General features: G+C 41.2%; 1 protein-coding gene across 1 annotated transcript; it reads right to left on the bottom strand.

Moving 5' to 3' along the window:
* Nucleotides 1-4,445: 4,445 nt before the first annotated feature.
* Nucleotides 4,446-16,769, bottom strand: MAEL (maelstrom spermatogenic transposon silencer). Its single transcript, XM_088051591.1, has 12 exons — nucleotides 16,629-16,769; nucleotides 16,103-16,189; nucleotides 13,902-14,004; nucleotides 11,863-12,018; nucleotides 11,345-11,386; nucleotides 10,589-10,716; nucleotides 9,795-9,849; nucleotides 9,316-9,457; nucleotides 8,529-8,591; nucleotides 7,771-7,903; nucleotides 7,478-7,556; nucleotides 4,446-6,714 (listed from the first exon to the last, which is right to left on the bottom strand). The coding sequence occupies exons 1-12, from the start codon at nucleotides 16,767-16,769 to the stop codon at nucleotides 6,599-6,601; spliced, it is 1,245 nt and encodes a 414-aa protein (XP_087907717.1). The 3' UTR covers nucleotides 4,446-6,598.
* Between the last annotated feature and the right edge of the window lie 929 nt (nucleotides 16,770-17,698).

The following is a 17,698-nucleotide window of genomic DNA, read 5'->3' as shown; positions in this document are numbered from 1 at the left end:
CAAAGTAGTTTACATGATCCCCCAAACACGTGAATTTAATTCTCTGTAAGCAGATTCCATAAGAACTAGCAGAGGAAAAACAAGAGAGTCCAACTTGACAACATTTAAAACACTTAAAGTTCTGCAATGATAAGCTCAGTTCTGTGATGAGAAATAAACTAAGTGGTAGCACATGGAGATATATGGCTGAGACAATTCAGGGCTGCTTATTTTTTACCTTTTAAAAAATACCTTGGAAGTAGTGCATTTATCAGAATGCTTTATGTGTTTTTTCCTCAACCAATTTGTTCTACTCCATCAGCCAGAAATACACAAATACACATATTCAAGCTCATTCCTTATTCCAGGGTTTTCCTGTGACTGAATTAATTTCCTGACTGTCTTGTATGTCTTTTGAAGCAGGAATAACTATAAGAGTTACCTGTAGTATAGCCACAACCTTATGCAAAACTAAACCAGCAATAATGATTTTGGAGGGAAGATAAATTAAGCTAGTAAAACTTAACTAATTCCAAAGAGTTAATGTATGTATACCAAACTTCAATAACCGCTTCCCTCAAAAGGCAGGAAGGAGGGAGAAAATATATGACCAGTTAGAAAAGTAAATTCCTACTTTATCCTTTACATAGCAAATAGTAAACTACTGTTTAGTTATGTTCAACTTTCTTTATTCACAAATTTATCACAAAAAACAAACAGGCTGGTCAGGCATGATTTAGCATTGGCATATCCATGCTGACTCTTTCCAATCCCCCGTGTACCCAAAAACACATTCCAAGAGGACCTGCTCCATGATTTTTCCAAAGGGTGCAGTGGAACTGAGCAGCCCTAGATCACCCTTTTGACAGACGGGTGCAGTATTTGCCTCCCGTTGCTGTGGACTTCCTGTGCTGTGACCTTCCAAAGGTGAGAGAACAGCCTCAAAAAGGTGTCAGCTTCCCCAGCATCCTGGGATGCAGCATGTCTGGCTCCAGGGACTGCATGGGTCTGGAACTCTCCCACTGCTGCTGTTCTCCTCCCTGAACCCTTCCTGGGTACAGATTTGCTTTCCAAACAACATCCTGACAGCCCTGGCCACTATTTATGGATTCTTCCTTTGTAGCTCAGACTTGCTTCTCCCTCCCTTACACTGCACCAGGACTAGGATGCAGCCACAAGATCCCTGTCAAGACAAGAGAATCTTCCCAATAAATCTCCCTGTATTCCTGACTTGCTCCTGGTGTTTGGGAGACACTGTCCTTAATGAACTGCCAACCTTAATGTTCCTTTACCCCATGGAGCTGGCCCCAGGGATTCCAGCCCTCCCCATTTCCCACACACAACATCCAAGATCTGCTCTCATTGCCTTCCCCACTCTTCTCAGGATTTTGGGAAATATTTCCAGTACTACAGACTGGAAAAAGACTACACAAAATCTGGTGCTGCCACAGCCCACTTCAAGATTCAGTACAGCACACAATTCACAACTTGTCAGAAAGATAAGAGTTAATTATCTCACCATCCCTGTTGCTAGAGCAACTGCACTCCTTTTCTGTTTATTTGCATCAACTGTTCCAGGAAAGACACCGAGGCAATGTTCTGGCTGATGAAGTTCACAGTGCAATGATCCAACCTCCAAGATTAATTCTGGATGTGTTGGAGCTATTACTAAATTTATTACAGCCCAACATAAGGGAATTTGTAACTTCTACTGCACTTCACCTGTTCACTAGGCATTGAAGGGAATTATTTAAAAATAGCAGTTAGAGAAGTTTATGGGAGCCTCTAAGACAGAACCACAGAAAAGTGAGGGAACAGAGATAATACCAGGTTAGAGTACTAGAAGTGTTTGCCAACTTCATTTTACCAAAACATTGCAATAAAATTTATTGGCCGCCACTCTAGGGTGACAGTGAGTGATCAGAATTCTGCAGAAATCATCAAGGGGGCAGAAACTAGATAAACTTGTTTTTCTCCTTCTCCACCACAGTACACTTAGTCTGCCAAAAGGAATGATGTTGTTAAAACCTTTGCAGTCAGCTGCAGCTACTTCTATCTTTCAACCAGAAAACAAACCCAGTTTCACACATATACTTGAGTCACTTCACTTTTGGGTAAAGTTTGAAATCTTTGCCAGCAAAAAGGTTTAGCATTTCTAAATTCAACTAACAGGTCCAAAAGCACAGCCCCTCTATGATAATTATGTAGGTTTTTAAAAAACTTACCGGAAAAAGAAAAATACAACTGTTTTACAAGAAAATCGAGACAGGGTTTCCTAGAACAGTGGTTTTCATTCACCCAAAACAAGTGCTTATTCAGAAGAATCTGACCTTCAGCACACCACGATTTAACTGTGACAGCTCAAGACCCAGAATCACTGACATGGCAGCAAGTTTCCTAGTGAGGAACGACTCAGCATGGACCTCCCTCTAGCAGCTGGCACAGGACACACCCCATGGAATGAGTATCGGCTGTTGCTGTTTGATCCAGGATCACAGCACTACCTCCTCCAGCCTGACACCTGACAGATCCTCCACACAGAAAATCCCCACCAAATTCCTGCCTTGTTTCTATCTTCTAGGCTTTGGATGAGTGACACATTGCTAAGGATGCAATAAAGATTAGACACAGCAAACAGTCTCTGGTAATGTAACAGTTATAATGCAGATCCCAGAACTGGCACAGGCATCAAGAGTCAAGGGATAGAGTGGCTTCCCTTCTCACACTCGCTGTCCAGCTGCTTTTCTCACACTCGGGAGGTGAGGAGGGAGAGCTCTCTCCATGTGAGAGGGCAGCTGGAATGCAGAGCTCCACCTGGGAACAGACAATGAGCCAGTCAAAGCTCTTGGGTTGGACACAGAGGACTGGCCAACATGGGTGACACTCCAGGGGATGTCTGCTGCAGGTAGCCCTGCCAGAGGGAAGCTGTCAACGCCTTCTTCAGACTCCTGTGAGGAGCCAGACATTCCTGACACAAGTGACCGAGGAGCCGAGGTGGTCCCTGCTGGATCTCATCCTTACAAACGTATCTGGTCAGGGATGTGAAGGGCAGAGGGAAAATTTACCTTCAGTAACCAGTAAATAGTGGAGTCTAGGATCCAAAGAGGGAGGAGAACAGCAAAAAGCAGCATCACAGTCCCGTGCTGTGATGCCTCTCCCTCAGGAGCAGTCCTTGGCCTTGTTCAGAGATCTGCTTAGAAGACTCCTGTGGCACACAGTGCTGGAAGTCGAGGCAAGCCTGGTAAGTTTTCAAGTATCACCTCCTCCAAGACAAACAGCAAAACAAGCAGAGGTTGACCAAAGAGCTCCTGACAGAACTCACCCCTGAAAAGGAAATTCACAGGAGACAGCAGCAGGGACAAGTGACTGGGGAGAAACACAGAGGTGCTGTGTGTGCGCAGGTACGGGGAGAGGAAAGCCAAAGCACACCCAGAGCTGCATCTGGTGAAACACATGGAAGGCAAAAAGAAGGATTGCTGTGGGTGCATCCGAGTGGGAATGGGCACCTGGTCATGAAGGACAAGGCTAAGGCCACCTTCACCTTGGGCTTTAATGGTAAGATCAGCCTTCCAAAGCAAAATTCTAATTGAAGACAGCAAAATCAAGTTTTGCTGTATCTACAGTATGCATATGTGTATCTGAGAGAACGCTGGAACTTCTGCCACATCCCTGGTTCCTGCAGTTTAGTGGAAGAAGTTAACTGTTACTTATGCCAGCAATGCATAAGTAACAGTTAAATTAAAAGAAGCAGCAAGTGCTGCTTACTCTGTGTTAAGATACTTCATTTTTTCAGTATGTTACATACTCTAAATAGAATGTAAAAGAATATGATTACAGATCAATGTACTGATGTAGACTAGATCAGCAAAGCTGTCACTGCAGTCAGTGTTTTCATGACCCTCAGACAACTGTTCTGGACAAAACCTTTAGAGTAGCAATGCACAGTCTCCTACTGTTGTAACAAGAGCAAAAACACCTAATAACTTTGCAACGTGTGTGTTAAACCAAGATGATTTTCACCCATTCCTGTCAGGGGAGTGAGTCAGCTGCTCTAAGAGGAGGGCAGAAAGTCTGGTCTGATGGATTCTATCAGATATCTCCTCGACAAATACAGCTCTTTAGCCAGTTCAACAGATGTGCTACCAAACACCCGCATGCAGTGTTGGCACCATTACATTTTATCCTGTGGAAGGTACATGTTTATAGAGCTCCCAGGCTGCACCACTCAAACTGTTCTAGAGCCATTCTGCCCTCTCTTGGTTTTATGTCTCCTTGAGAATTTTGTCCTGATTTTGGCACAGTTTGCACCTTGCCAGTACTGCTCCTTGTGCTTAGGAAGTGGCCTAAGGTTGCAATCCCTCATCTTTTCTTTACTTAAAGGAGAGAAGCATTACTTTATTGTGCTTGTTTTTCAGAATTTATTTTTCCAGAAATCAACCAGAGTCACAAATTGCAGAACAGCCAGGGAAGCAGAGCTCCAAAATAAAAGAATTTTCTATCATCCTTCAACAGCTGCTAGGGTTCCCCCCTCAATAAATGCAGAATAGCAGTATGAAATGAGCATTAGTAAAAGGCACAGATCTTAGGATTTTTACTATTAAAAAACCCCTCTAGAGTTGTTGGTTATTACAGTTACAACAGTTACTGCCCCAGTTAACAGCCCACTGCCTACAGCATGTAATTAGATCTTCAACATCTTATGTGCTATTTTAATTTACAGGTGATAAGGTACAGATATGCCATGGAACCCTAATTCCATGCCTAATTTAATGCCATGGCATTTTCCCACTTCTGCTCACATTCTTTATCTCAGCCTTCATATGTAATGCAATTAAGCTTAGTAAAAAATATTCTTAGGTTTGTGTACTTAACACTGAATAAGTATTTTAACAATTTTTAATTAATTCTCTCCTACAGAAGAACTGAAACAAACTTTTATAGCAACAGTGAACTCTGAAAATACTTCAAAAACAATAGTTCTTTATATTATGAAATATCAATGCAGCAATGGCTGTCAGTTAAGGAATTTGGACAACTCTATACAAATGCAGAAAAGCCTTCAGCACTACTTGATAGACACTCTCAGTCTGGTACAACATTCCCGGGTGTTTCATTGGTAAATTTCAGCCTTGGAGCTTTACTGTCTTTTATTTGGTGAAAATCAGCAGGTAGGACAGCAGTCTCCAAGAAAGGAAATACCGCGTCAATTGAGGAAATTCAATGATAAAGGTGAACAGTTAGGAAAGAACAGAAATGATTCAGTGATCCTAAAACACTGGAAGAAAGGGTTGAACTGGCCTTACAGCAACTGCAACAAGTTTCCAACTAAACCAGCATTTGGCCTTTTCTGACACACTGATCAACATGCACAATAAACCTCTTATTTTGGCTGCATTTTGGGCTTTGCTTGCATTGGTTTTGTTGGGTTTTTTCTTTATTCAAGGGGATGAACCACCTCATCTTGAGTTTCACTACCTACAAAGAATGAAATCTTCACACAGTTAGTTGCTATGGAAATAGTATTTCAAAACTGGACATCTGTTGGTACAAAATCTGGGAACAACTTAACAAAATAAGCTCTTATTTCTCAGAATCACTTGCTTAGGAGACACATGGACTAAGCACAAGGCTCAGACAGACAACTTTTTGGGGATTAGTCCAAGCACTACCTCCATAAAAAGCAACATCTAACTTTCCTAGAAAATGTCAGTGTCCCACTTTTTTATGTGCCCCCAAATAATGATGCCTGGTATCTACCCAGCTTGACTAAACTCTTGTGAAATGTATCAGTTTGAATTTGATACTTAAAAAAAAAAAAAAGAAAAAAACCAGAACAAAACACCAAACCAACCCCATAACACCTACGCTTCTCTTCAGCCTCTAAGTTTGAGGGACATGCATTTCTTAAAAAGAAAACTGATGCAAATAAAAAAACCCAAACCTGTGCTGTACTTGTTCCTGATGTATATAATACAGCCTGTGCCTCTAAGAACATTAACAGAAAGATAAATTTGCCACAGTATTTCTTTCAAGACATCTTATACAAAATCTGCTTTCTTTGCCTTGAAAGACCACTCAAATTTTTCATGGCTAAAACTGATATATTACAGCAAACTTTTGGGACTACTGACTTTTAATTAATTCCCCTATGGCAGCCCTTCACACCTTCAATGCTTTCCCCGTGCATCAGTTTTTGAAGCAAGACTTTTACTGAAATTCCATCTTCCACAAGCAGTAGACAGGAGGGTTTTTAAAAAAAGAAATAAAGCAAAAAGTTCAAATTGTTTCAAGTCACACTGGTCCCTAAAGAATTCTTCTAATTCAATTACATTGATTAATCAATCTTGAATTTGCACTCTATTCATTAAGAAATACAACTAGTACAGCATGCAGTTTTAAAGATGTGACTGTCAGGTCCCTTCAAATTAAGTCTTCCTGTAGATAACTAACAAGATTTTTTTATCTTCTTTAAATCCACTCAATAGTTTTACCATTCTAACAAGAACTTCAACTGTCAAGGTTTGCGCAGAAGATGAAAAACTGCAGTCTGGAGAAACTACTAGTTATCTTAGGGAAACAAAATTATAATTTACAGCTGTCCTGGATGTGTAAGAGATTTTCAATTACTGAAAGACTTGGACAGATCAGGTGCAGTTCTCAGCAATCGAATAACTCCTCTTCCTTGTACAACATTTGCTTCACAAGGGGAGGTCTTCACACCACATGGAGAGTCACCTATTAAATTAAACACAGTTTGCACATCAAATCAGCCTTTAAAGCTTGCATAAATTAATGGAATTGTCCTTCATATGCTGTGGAGCTGAACCTTTTCAACACCTCTGATACAAAAAGTCAGGCAGGTCATGTCCTCCATAAACACCAAGACTGTAAGATCAAAATTTCCAGGTGGAACAGAGTTTAATTCTGCATGAATCTTATACACAAGAAATCAAGCTGCAAACTCAGAATTCTTACAGTTATTTATTTTGCAAATAAATTGATTCTGCTCCTCTGAAGGTCAGCTACAAAACACCCTGATGAACTGAGCTCAAAGGCCTTTGAGCAAAAAAATCCCTTTTGCAAAAAGAGAAGTGTTTTAACTGAGTTGTGACAAGAACACTTGCAACAAGGACCAGCTCAGTCTGTACATATGATGACTTAAGAACATATTTTCAACATGGCCCCGCTTCAAAGCACCTTGGCATGGGAATGGCTTCATGTAACAGAAAGGCATAAATCAGAGAGCAACATTTCTATGAAAAACTGAATTTTAAAAGACATTTTTGACTTTAAGATTGTCCATTAAGAAAAAGCCAGCTCTTAATGCTTGAGTCTTCAGAAATTCAGTGAAATCCACACACGAGAATAAGCACAGCTCACACAAAACTGTGCACTACTTACAAGCAACATCTAAACCCAGAGGTTTCAAAAATGCAACAACTGGATTAAGTTTAACATTTTTTTAAGCAGAAAGAGATCTTTAAAGTTTCAAACTCACAATTAGAGGGGACAAACTCTTGATCCTGTCTTGGAGGACCCAAAGTTTTGTCACATCCAGAACTCTCATTTTTGGTTTTCTGTATGAAAAAATAAATACTCAAAATGAGGTACATGTATCTGCTAACATGAAATAGACATCATGATCCACCAAACCTATGAATCATGGTCAAAACCCTTCAAGTTCATCAGTCTGCCCAACATATGTCACAAAAGACAGCATCCAAAAACAAAACAGCTCACCTGAAATTGGCAACTGGAAATAAATCAGGGTATCAACTGAAAGAATCTGACCTGGATATGTCTAGCATTCAGCTTCACAATCCTGGTACTTGTGCTTTGATCACAATCAGAGCCTTGCAGAGGGAGGTGAGCTGCTGTTAGTGGGACTCCATACGCACTAGCAAAGGATTTACTGATGCAGTAACTTGACCAAGAAAAAAAGGAAAACAAGAAAAGTTTGGCTAAGAGGGCTGGAATGCTGATGTGTGGAAGCACAGCATTTTATGTTCTTCAACTGGCAAAAAAAAGCAGCCAAAGCCTGATAGGCACAGAACAAACAGATACCAGAGGGCAGAAGGACCTTATGGCAGCATCCCTGCATCCTTCCAAGACCACCAGTCTGTTGTACAATTACACATGAAATAAAAACAAACTGCTCCCCCACATAATCAAATGCAGCACTTGGAAGTGTGAAAAGCTTTCTTTTTTGGGGCATAGCAGTCCAAGATGAGTTTTTGCCAATGAAAAGACTACTTATTATTGTCTCTCTAAGTGCTACTACTGCTGTCAACAGAGTCAAAAATGGCATTTCCTTGTTTCCCAACTATTTACTTTTCCTTTCTCCCCACCAAAAAGATAGCAGAACCTTCTGTATCTACACTGTATGTCAGGAAGTATAGAAGTTTTCAAAGCAGAGCTATGCCAGAGCCTACTGAGAATACCTCTGAAGTCAAACAGTGAATTCTAATGTGATTAACACTTTTCTCACCATTGCAATGCTAGCAAAATAAAAGCCATCACACTGGAGACAACTCCTCAGCAACACTCACCCCATTTTCTTACAGGATGCCAGAGCACAGCAGATGATATCCTTCTCCTCATGCCACTTGCACCTACATGAAATGAAGTTCAGGCTTATTTCAGAAGCACCTACATTTGTTAATCAACAAGAGCAGTTGGTCTGTCCAGATGAACAGGAACAAATATTAAAAATGTTATCTTTTTGTTGCAGCGACCATGCAGTACCATTAAAATTTCACAGAGTTCAATAGCTTTGCCCTAAGTAGTTGATGCAGTGTTTAAAGGTTGGCTTATCAGGCAATCTGCTTCATGCTGAGGTGGGGGGCAGGGAGAATAGAGAACCCTAAGAGACAAATGGAATTTAAACCATTTGAACCATTTCAAGCTTCCCATTAATGTGAAATAGTACCTCATAGCATAAATATCCTCACTTTCCTCTCCAAATGTGTCTTAAAGTACATTTTTCCATTCTCCTTAAGGTCTCCCTCTAGGGTGAAGACATTCATGGAAACAGAAAACTACCTGACTATAAAAAGACAAAGTGACAACGATGAACCCAATGGATCTTAAAATCCATATTCCAAGCAGACTTCCAAGAATAACTTACATGGTTTTTCTAAAATCTACTGAAATTTACAATCAAATTATTGGTTCTTTTCTTAAATTAGCAGCAGAAGAAGCACTAGAGTCTATTTCTAAATAAACTGCATCATCACCCAATAAGCTCCTGCAACACTGCAAGCAAGTATCACTTTTTGTATCAACACAGAAGAATCTGAAAACAGGCACACTTACACAGAGAACCACCCAACACACCTGGTATTATAAGAGAAATCCCAGAGGCAGACATCTAGTTTTCTATACACCCAGATCTTGGATGGCTCTTTTTGGTATTTCTTCTGGTACAGTTCCATTATCAGGTCTTCCACAGTAAAAAGCTCCCAGTGGCTCTCAATACCTATAGTTCAGTGAAAATCCAGACCAGGAGAACAGGAGTCATTGATTATCCTGCTCAGCTCATTTCTCAGTCAGTCCCTGTTCACTGTCCAGCCTCTTATCACAGCATCAAAACTCAAAGATATTCCACCAGTGGTTTTAATAAAACCTGGCTTCCTAGAAAGTGGCGGGAGAAAGGAAGAGGAAGGAGCATGCAAACCAGTTCTAGCTATCAGCACCAGCTTTTAGGAAAACTTTGAGACATACTTTTCAGACAAATACAGCTGTCCATGACTACACAGCCCTTATTTCTGGGAGCAGGAGGGAAAAAGGATGGACAAAAATGATCCATTTCCTACCTGTTATGCTGACCATTCGACCAAGACACCAGTTAATTCGGAATCTGTCATTAGACTGGAGGAAAAAAGATTTCTGTCATCTCAAAGGAGTACAGTATAAAATTCTGACACTTCCGTGACTTCTGTCTAGGTCTGAAAAAGTCACCTCCAAACCCGAATTGTTTGTGGCACTGAATGCAATCTCCCTGACAACTATCTTGAAGAGGAACCAAATTTCATGCATATTTCTTCAGAGCCCTGTATTTATGGATGGAGCCAAAGATCCTGTCCCTCTCTACTTTTTAAGGATTAAGATTAGGCTTGAATTGAATTGAAACATAATATATCTGTTATGAAACTTAAACACCTCTGAATCCTAACATTATGTTCTGCTCCCAGGAAAATGAAACTTGAGCAAAAATTTAAGACACGTGTTATTCTCACGGGGAAAAGAGTCATGAAAACGTAAAAATATCCTTTCAAAAAAGCAGGATTTATGACTATTACTGAGCACATCCAATTTAAGTCAAATCTTAGGAGCCCTTAACCAAAGTCATAACAATGTCAGAGAACAATAGACCCTGTTCATCAATAGATTAGAGCCAGAAGTGCAGGCTGAAAATAAGAAGGCAGGAAATTAGGTCTCTGCTTTATAAAAAGGTTGGCTTCTAGAGGCCATTTCTTCCTGCACAGAACTGGGACACTTTGGAAAAAATGTCTTTCCCCACTTATATGCACACTGATTAGGTTTTAGAGTGAAGTCATCCAACAGTGAAAACAGAAGCTGAGATTTGGAGCTTTGACCTTGACCATACCCTGCAGAAGAAGCGAGGCTGAGCACCTGTGGCTGGCTGGGCAAACTCAAGAAGTTCCCGTAGGACAACTGCGTAACAAGAACGAGGAAGATGAAATCCAGATATGGGGATCTTATGGGTTTCATCACCTAATGGAGGGGGGAAGAGGGACAGGATAAAAAAACAAATCAACAAAAACCACAAAGTTGTGAGAAGTCCAGTTTACTTAAGAGATACAGTTCCCTCCTCCTTTTTATCTTTCTGTATACATATGTGTATGCACACAAACACACACACACACCCTTCCTCTCCACAGACAGGGTCTGTGTTAAGCTACCAAAACTTTGTTTCTGTCAGCAGCTCTGGCTGTGAGCAAACACTCACACTCCTGCCCCTTTTAACAGGCCATTATCCAAGTATCAGATGTAGGAAAACAGGCCAAGTTTGTTCCCTCTGTACACAAGGAGAGGAAATGTCCTAAAAGAAACAAACTGGAGTCTATAAACATTACTGAGAGTCACAGAAGAAACAGGCAAGCCAAGCCAGACACAACAACGGTCTAAGTATTTTAATTTTGTTAATATATGCCAAGCTGCAAAACATAACTTTTAAATATAAAGCGGTATCTTTGAGTTACCCTGTTGTTAATTAGCACTTCATGCCAAAGATACACACAAGGACTATTGAGACTTACACAACATATGGATAGAGGTCAGATAAGCTGAGTCTAAAACTGCACACCTTTGCACACCATTCTTTATCTCCATTAATACTCACCAGCAGCCTGGCAGTGGTAGCGAAAACCACGTGGTGGTACTTCTGCAAAAAAAGAGGAGAAAGCACAATCATCCAACACCAACAGATCCAAACTCTCAATTACACACCACAGCTCCATATGCGGAAAGGAACAGCATCTTCCCTTGTAGCCTTGTAAAAGTGCCACAACTGCCTTTGGGAAAGTTATTTTCAGTTATATGCATTTTTAAAAAAGTGCATTGTAGAGGGTGTTTAGGTCCAATTGACAGAAACATTCATTCACGTGAAATATAAAGCACAAACATGTGCGGGTCATCCTGGATTTAGCCTACCCTCTTCGGAGTTACATGAAGTTCTGACACTAATCCTCTTCAGAAACAAGTTCAGCACTGCTCTGTTATTTTAAGAAATTATCCAAAATGACAATTTATAATGAAAGAAATAAACTTGTCTTAATACCAGAAGTCTAACCTGGGCAGCAGTGACTCCAGAAAGCCTCCCTCTCACCCAAGTACCTCTCTGACTTTCTTGGAACTCACCTGGATCTATGAAGTGGTGGAAATCAGCCACAATGCCATCTTGTAGAGAATATCTGACACACCCAATCTCACAAGGAAGGAAGCGCTGCTCGCAGTGGGGTGGCAGCTTCCCATAGCTGTAAATGTCCAGGAAGTAGAAGATATCTTCAAGCATATCTGAAGGAAAAAGAACAAATCCATCTTCAGACAAACCTCCAGAGGTTACAGAAGCCATGCTGGTTTCACCTCATCCGGACAAAGCTTTGGTGAACTTTCTCCTGTCACTGGGTGAAGAAGGGTAAAAACCAAGCAAAACACACAGCTCTTCCTCTGTATCCAAGATGACAAGATAACACCACTTACACAGAATTCAAGCACACTGGTACTGCTGATACACCTTCCAGAGATCCCACTGTGTGTAGAGATGGGCAAAAACCCCAACAAATACAAGCAACTAAAAAAAAAAAATAGCCAACCTCCAAACCTACAAGATGTTAAGAGGCATACAATCCAACAGGAACAATTATTCTCTTTAAGGATAGATCTCGTTGCCCTTTCAGAAAATAAGGTTAGGGAAAAACCAAATCAGTAGCTGCAAAACAGCCTCACAAGCTAAATTTGGCAGCTTACACCACTTAAATGAGTTGGGAGTAATCTTACAGGGCAAGAAGATGAGAAGTCTGCTAATTAAAAGGATTGCTTCATCTCCACTAAATGAGCTCCCAAAGCAGCAAGAATACCCAACACAAATGTTAAGGAATAGATTTATCATTTACTAATTAAAAAGTATCCAACTATGATAAATATCTTTCAATACACCTTAATCCTTCTCTTCACAACTGTCACAATGCCCTCAGTGAAATTTAACATAGCTGTCTAATCCTTACTCTAACCTCATCAAAAAAAATCCTATTTGCTCTACTAGAGATGTGTAACTGTCTTTACACGTAAGTAATTTTGTATGCCAGACTTTAGGACATTTAACACCAGTTGCCCTAAGCCCGAATTTGAGCTGAGGGGTCATAGGAAAGACACCTCTCCTACAGTATGAAAAAATGGATATAGCTCCAGGGAACCATACAAAACTTTAACTGAGAAATATTAAAAGCAGGATCATGAAACGCATCTCAATTATCCTTTATCATTATGCCTCTCATTCAGCTGAAAGATCAGTTGTGTCAACTCAAGCCAGCATGATCAGCCCAATCAAATCTGCATCACAATGACAGCAGAGCATGACCCCTGGCACAGAGGGCACTAATAAGCATTTCACTTTTTATGGAACTACTGTTTCTTGCTCTCCCATAACCATGACAACATGAAAACAGTTCAGGAGTCTGAGTTAAAAAGCTGGACCTCAGACTTAACGGCACAGCAGATACAGCTTATACGAACTGGCTTCTTGACTAACTTTATAAGCACTACCTTCTATCATTTTTCAGAGTAACATAATATTCGTTGGGTAGAAGATTATAAATGTATTCACTACCCAACTCTAATTAGAACTACCATTTGAAGACAGGTACAGGTTAGAAAGGTTTAGTTTTCAAGAGTTCTTTCAATAAGGAAGTAAGGATGTTAAAAAAGCACTGACAGAGTGCATATTCCCTCTTATTCTCCCACACTGAGGCCAAGACCCTTGTTTTATTTAATACCTCTATCATACAAATTTTTAACTTTGATATCTAACAATTCTTAACCTTTTGAAATCAGTACAAGTATTCTTTTACACTGAACTTGGATTAGGCCTTGTCAAATCATTAATGTACAACTTGAAAAAATACTTTTTTCCTTAAAAACCTTGAAATAACAGTTATGAAATTGTTGGTGGCTATATTCCCATTGAGCTAAAAAACAGGATAGAATTCTTAGAGGCTGGAGGAGGAGCGGTATTTTCCCTGATGTCCCTCTAGCTTTCACAACAGTAGCCCAGTAGTGTAAAACATCTGACACAGATGGCTTTTAGCAAAATATAATCAGTCTTTTACAGGTATCACTAAGAATGTCCTCAAAGGGAAAGCTCTCATTTACCAGGATCAACTGCTTTAAAATTACCATACCCTGATCATTCTTCCAAGACAGAGCACAGGCAGCTGGCGATGGAGTAACACTGGGCATCTTTGTGGTCATAGCAGCAGGAACTGGATCAGGCACCTTACAAGTCTGGAAAGGATGAGAAATTTAAAAAAAACAACAACAGTCTTCTCGCCCCAAATAAAATCCTTCAGCTCCTTATATCAGAGGAAGATGCAATATCCACTAATAACTGTGGTTAGGTGGAAAAGTTTTATATAAAAAAAGTGCCTGTCTACTTGCAGGCCAGGAAGGAAAGACTTCTCTTCAGCACCTTTGTCAACCCATTACAACTTTAAAGAACTACAGCTAAATTTATAAAATGTAATAGAAAAAAAAGTATTTTCTTAGGTTCAACCACTTGTCACAGGCAAGGAACTCTTCAAACTGGAATTTAGAACTTTACTCCTTAAGTTTTATGAAAAAAAGCACCTGGCACATTTGTTAGTTGTTTTTGACTAGGAAACAGGTTCATTAAAAGCTGATACAGCCTTAAGGAAGTCACTGGATTGCTCTGAAAATCCATTAATGAACAATAAGCTTCTAATAGGATGGGAAAAAAAACCTGGCAGCCTTATAGAACCTGATCATTCAAACCCAAATTGGGAGTAACATCCACATCCAGGTGAACTGATTGCAGACAACCATCTTAGCCAAAGTTAATTGGTTATCAGTTTGAAGTATTTAAAACAAAATAAGGAATTATTCCCACCTGAGTAAGCTTTGGCCAAAAAAAACCATTCCAAAAGAGGAACATGACCTTTCACTACACAAAGTGACCGTGGTTGTCTGTGTACAGGGCTGGGATTAATAAAATGAGAGCACATAATCTCATATATCCATATTTGCCTATTTCCACTAACACAGTAAGGATGGTGATCTTTATTCTGGTAAAGCAACTATTCCTCTCCCTGACTGTAATCTTCTAAAATGCTACAACTTGTGGAAGGAAACACAGAAGTCTCCATTTGTGACTTACCTGTTGTTTCACTTAGCTCTCTCTGACATATAAAAATGGAGTTTCATTAATTACACATGCTCAGCCTGCTAAATGACACAATGATGACCACATTTTAAACAGCTTTTTCCCAGACAGGCAGGCCCCCCAAAACAGGAAACATTGCCTAACACCTCCCTTCTCTAGTCTAGACTGACTAATTTAACTAACCCATTTTTACTAGTTACTCCAAGCTATGACCATCCTGTCATTCCCTCTACCACCACGTAAGTGAATTAAAGTCCTGGGATTTATCTTCACCATTAATTCACAGTTTACAGTCATTATCTAGTAAGAGAGCATTAAGAAGTAAATGCAGTATTCTCCATTTACTCCATCAGTAAATGTGACTTTCTTTCCTTAGACACACAACTTTTTACATACCAACAAAGATTTCAATAATGTAAGTTCACACCTTACACAATTCAAACTCTTGAGTAACTCTGCTTCAGTGAAGTGCTGGGACAGGAAAAGAGACAGACACAAACAAACGGGACAAACACCTTTTCAAGGCAGTACATAGCAGAAATTATCTATTTAGCAGCATTTCCAACCACAACCATACACATTTAACCTCCTAATTCTATACTGTTCTCCAATAGTAACAGTGTTACTACTCTCTCCCATATCCAACCAACCCAAAAATAATGGCAGGGTGTAATTATTCATCTTGGGTATAGGCCACAACATTATACTGACATTTCATTCACCACACAGCTCCTCCAGAACACTAATCAGCTGTCTCTAAGATGTGCTTTCAGGCCATCAGTCAAGAACTGCCTAAACCAATAACACCCACAAAACAAAAGCAACATGAACCTAAGACAAGAAATAACACAAATTTACAGCATAAATTAAAAAAATAAAAAATAAGTCGGGCATAGCAAAATACTGTTAAACATAAAGCTAGGGTGTTAGAGAGCTACATTTCACTTGATAGAAGAGCCCGAACAAATAAGTTGTGATGGTTTAAAGAGTCATCAAGTATTTTTACCTTCAATTCAAACCAGAACAATTATGCACATAACACACATAATGGTAAGTACTGCTAGTGCAGCTGTAACCTCCAGAGGCTGGAGAATGTGGAGAGCAGGTGGAACTTCCACACCATCCTGTGGAACTGACCACAAAGAGCCCAACACCATTTACTCCTCCTTCTTACTGAGGGCGTCCCATTCTGTCAGCATTTACCTCCTTTACTGTCTTCTGAGAGCATTTCTTGCTATTCAGCTTATGAGCCTTCTCTGCAAACATTGTCTTCTCTTCTTCTGTCAGGGACTTGAAAGAAAATTAGCTGTTATAAAAAGGTTTCTACCACTTCCTTTTAGTAGTCCCGCAAACCAACAAACTCCATGCGTAAGAAATCACTCCTGCACTTCCAAAGGACATTATCGATGGCTGCCAAGAATGACTTAAACACTCCCAAGTGTTTTTTTCCTAAGAAAACTGTAAGCCTTGGTTACAAACACGCAGTAAGGCGAAGGGTTTTTTTGCCCTCCGAGCGAGGGCAAACCACAGGCAAGAGACCTCCTGGAACTCCTCCTGCCAGCCAGGGATGGCAACACCCACCCTCGGCACAGGAACCAGAGCTGCCCCCGCGCTGAGGGGAGGCCAGCACAGCCACCTGAGGCCACACAGGGCAGCCACTGGAGATGGCGCCGAGCCGCCCGCCAGCCCACCCTCCAGGAGAGGCCCCGCCGACCTTCGCTTCCCGTACCTGGGAGCAGCAGGGGACGGCGTCCGCCACCTGCTCCAGGGGCAGCCCGCACCGCTCCAGCTCGGGCAGCTGGTCGTGCTCGAAGGACGAAAAGGCGCTGCGGGAGCGGCGAGAGCGTCGGGAGCGGGCGGGCCGAGCCATGGCCTCGGCAAAGGGCGCTGCCACCACGCGGCAGCGGCGCGGCCCCTCATGAGGGGCGGGTGGGGCGGCGCCCGCGCGGTCCGGCGGCAAGGGCGGGGCGGCCACGACAGCGCTTCCATGACAGCGCCTTCAGGACGGGGACTTCGTGGCAGCGCCGCCATGACAGCGCCTTCCCGCCCCGGCGCGGGTGCCACCGTCGGTTTCGGCTGCGCTCCCGTGTTTGGGTTTTGCGTGCTCCTTATCGGCCATAAAGGCGACTTGTCAGTGGGACAGATAGCGGCCAACAAGCTCCAAGGATCACAGAACTATAGAGTAAGGGTTAAGGGGTTGGAATGGACCTGAAAGATCCTGAAAGATGATGTAGTTCTGCCTTCCACCAGAACACGTTGCTCAGAGCTCCGTCCAGACTGGCCTTGAATGCTTTCTGTGGATGGGCAACTTCCCTGGGCAACCTGTTCCTGTGCCTCACCGTCCTCACAGTAGGGAATTTCTTTCTAATAACCAACCTAGGTTTCCTGTCTTTCATAAAATAAAACAAGATACTGTATGTCAGTAGAGTCAGGTAAGTGGTTAGCACCTCTTAGTCAAGGACATTCTGTGGCAAACAAGCTCTATGGATGAAGTAAATCAATGTGTTGATACTGCCAATTTGGAAAAAGGCTTAAGGCCCATGCATCCTGTAGAACCCTAAAATCATCAGGGTTGGAAGAGACCTTTAAGATGATCCAGTCCAACCATCAACCCAGCACTATCAGTGTAACCTCTAAATCACAAAACCACATAATCCAGTGTCAGATCAAGATGCCTGTATCTGGATATAGGTGAACTACCTTCATTATAGTAATAAAAATCACACCTACGGGTCAAAAAGATGCCTGTTGTGAGAAATGAACTTGTAAAAATTCGTAGAAATCTAAATAAATGTATAT

This window comes from Pseudopodoces humilis, chromosome 2 (assembly GCF_049639895.1).
Source record: "Pseudopodoces humilis isolate 2021_Gansu_Grassland_sample_001 chromosome 2, ASM4963989v1, whole genome shotgun sequence".
In the NCBI taxonomy this organism is placed as follows: domain Eukaryota; kingdom Metazoa; phylum Chordata; class Aves; order Passeriformes; family Paridae; genus Pseudopodoces; species Pseudopodoces humilis.
This window is presented reverse-complemented; position numbering and strand designations above follow the sequence as displayed.

Bases quoted from the DNA above. Each gene is read 5' to 3' on its own strand.
- MAEL (XM_088051591.1), bottom strand. From the start codon at position 16,769: ATGGCTCGGCCCGCCCGCTCCCGACGCTCTCGCCGCTCCCGCAGCGCC. The intron at 7,904-8,528 runs GTGAGTGTTGCT...TTCTTGGTCAAG, and splicing joins GCATCCTGTAAGAAAATGGG to TTACTGCATCAGTAAATCCT. The intron at 6,715-7,477 runs GTGAGTTTGAAA...TTAATTTAATAG, and splicing joins AGAGTTTGTCCCCTCTAATT to GTGACTCTCCATGTGGTGTG.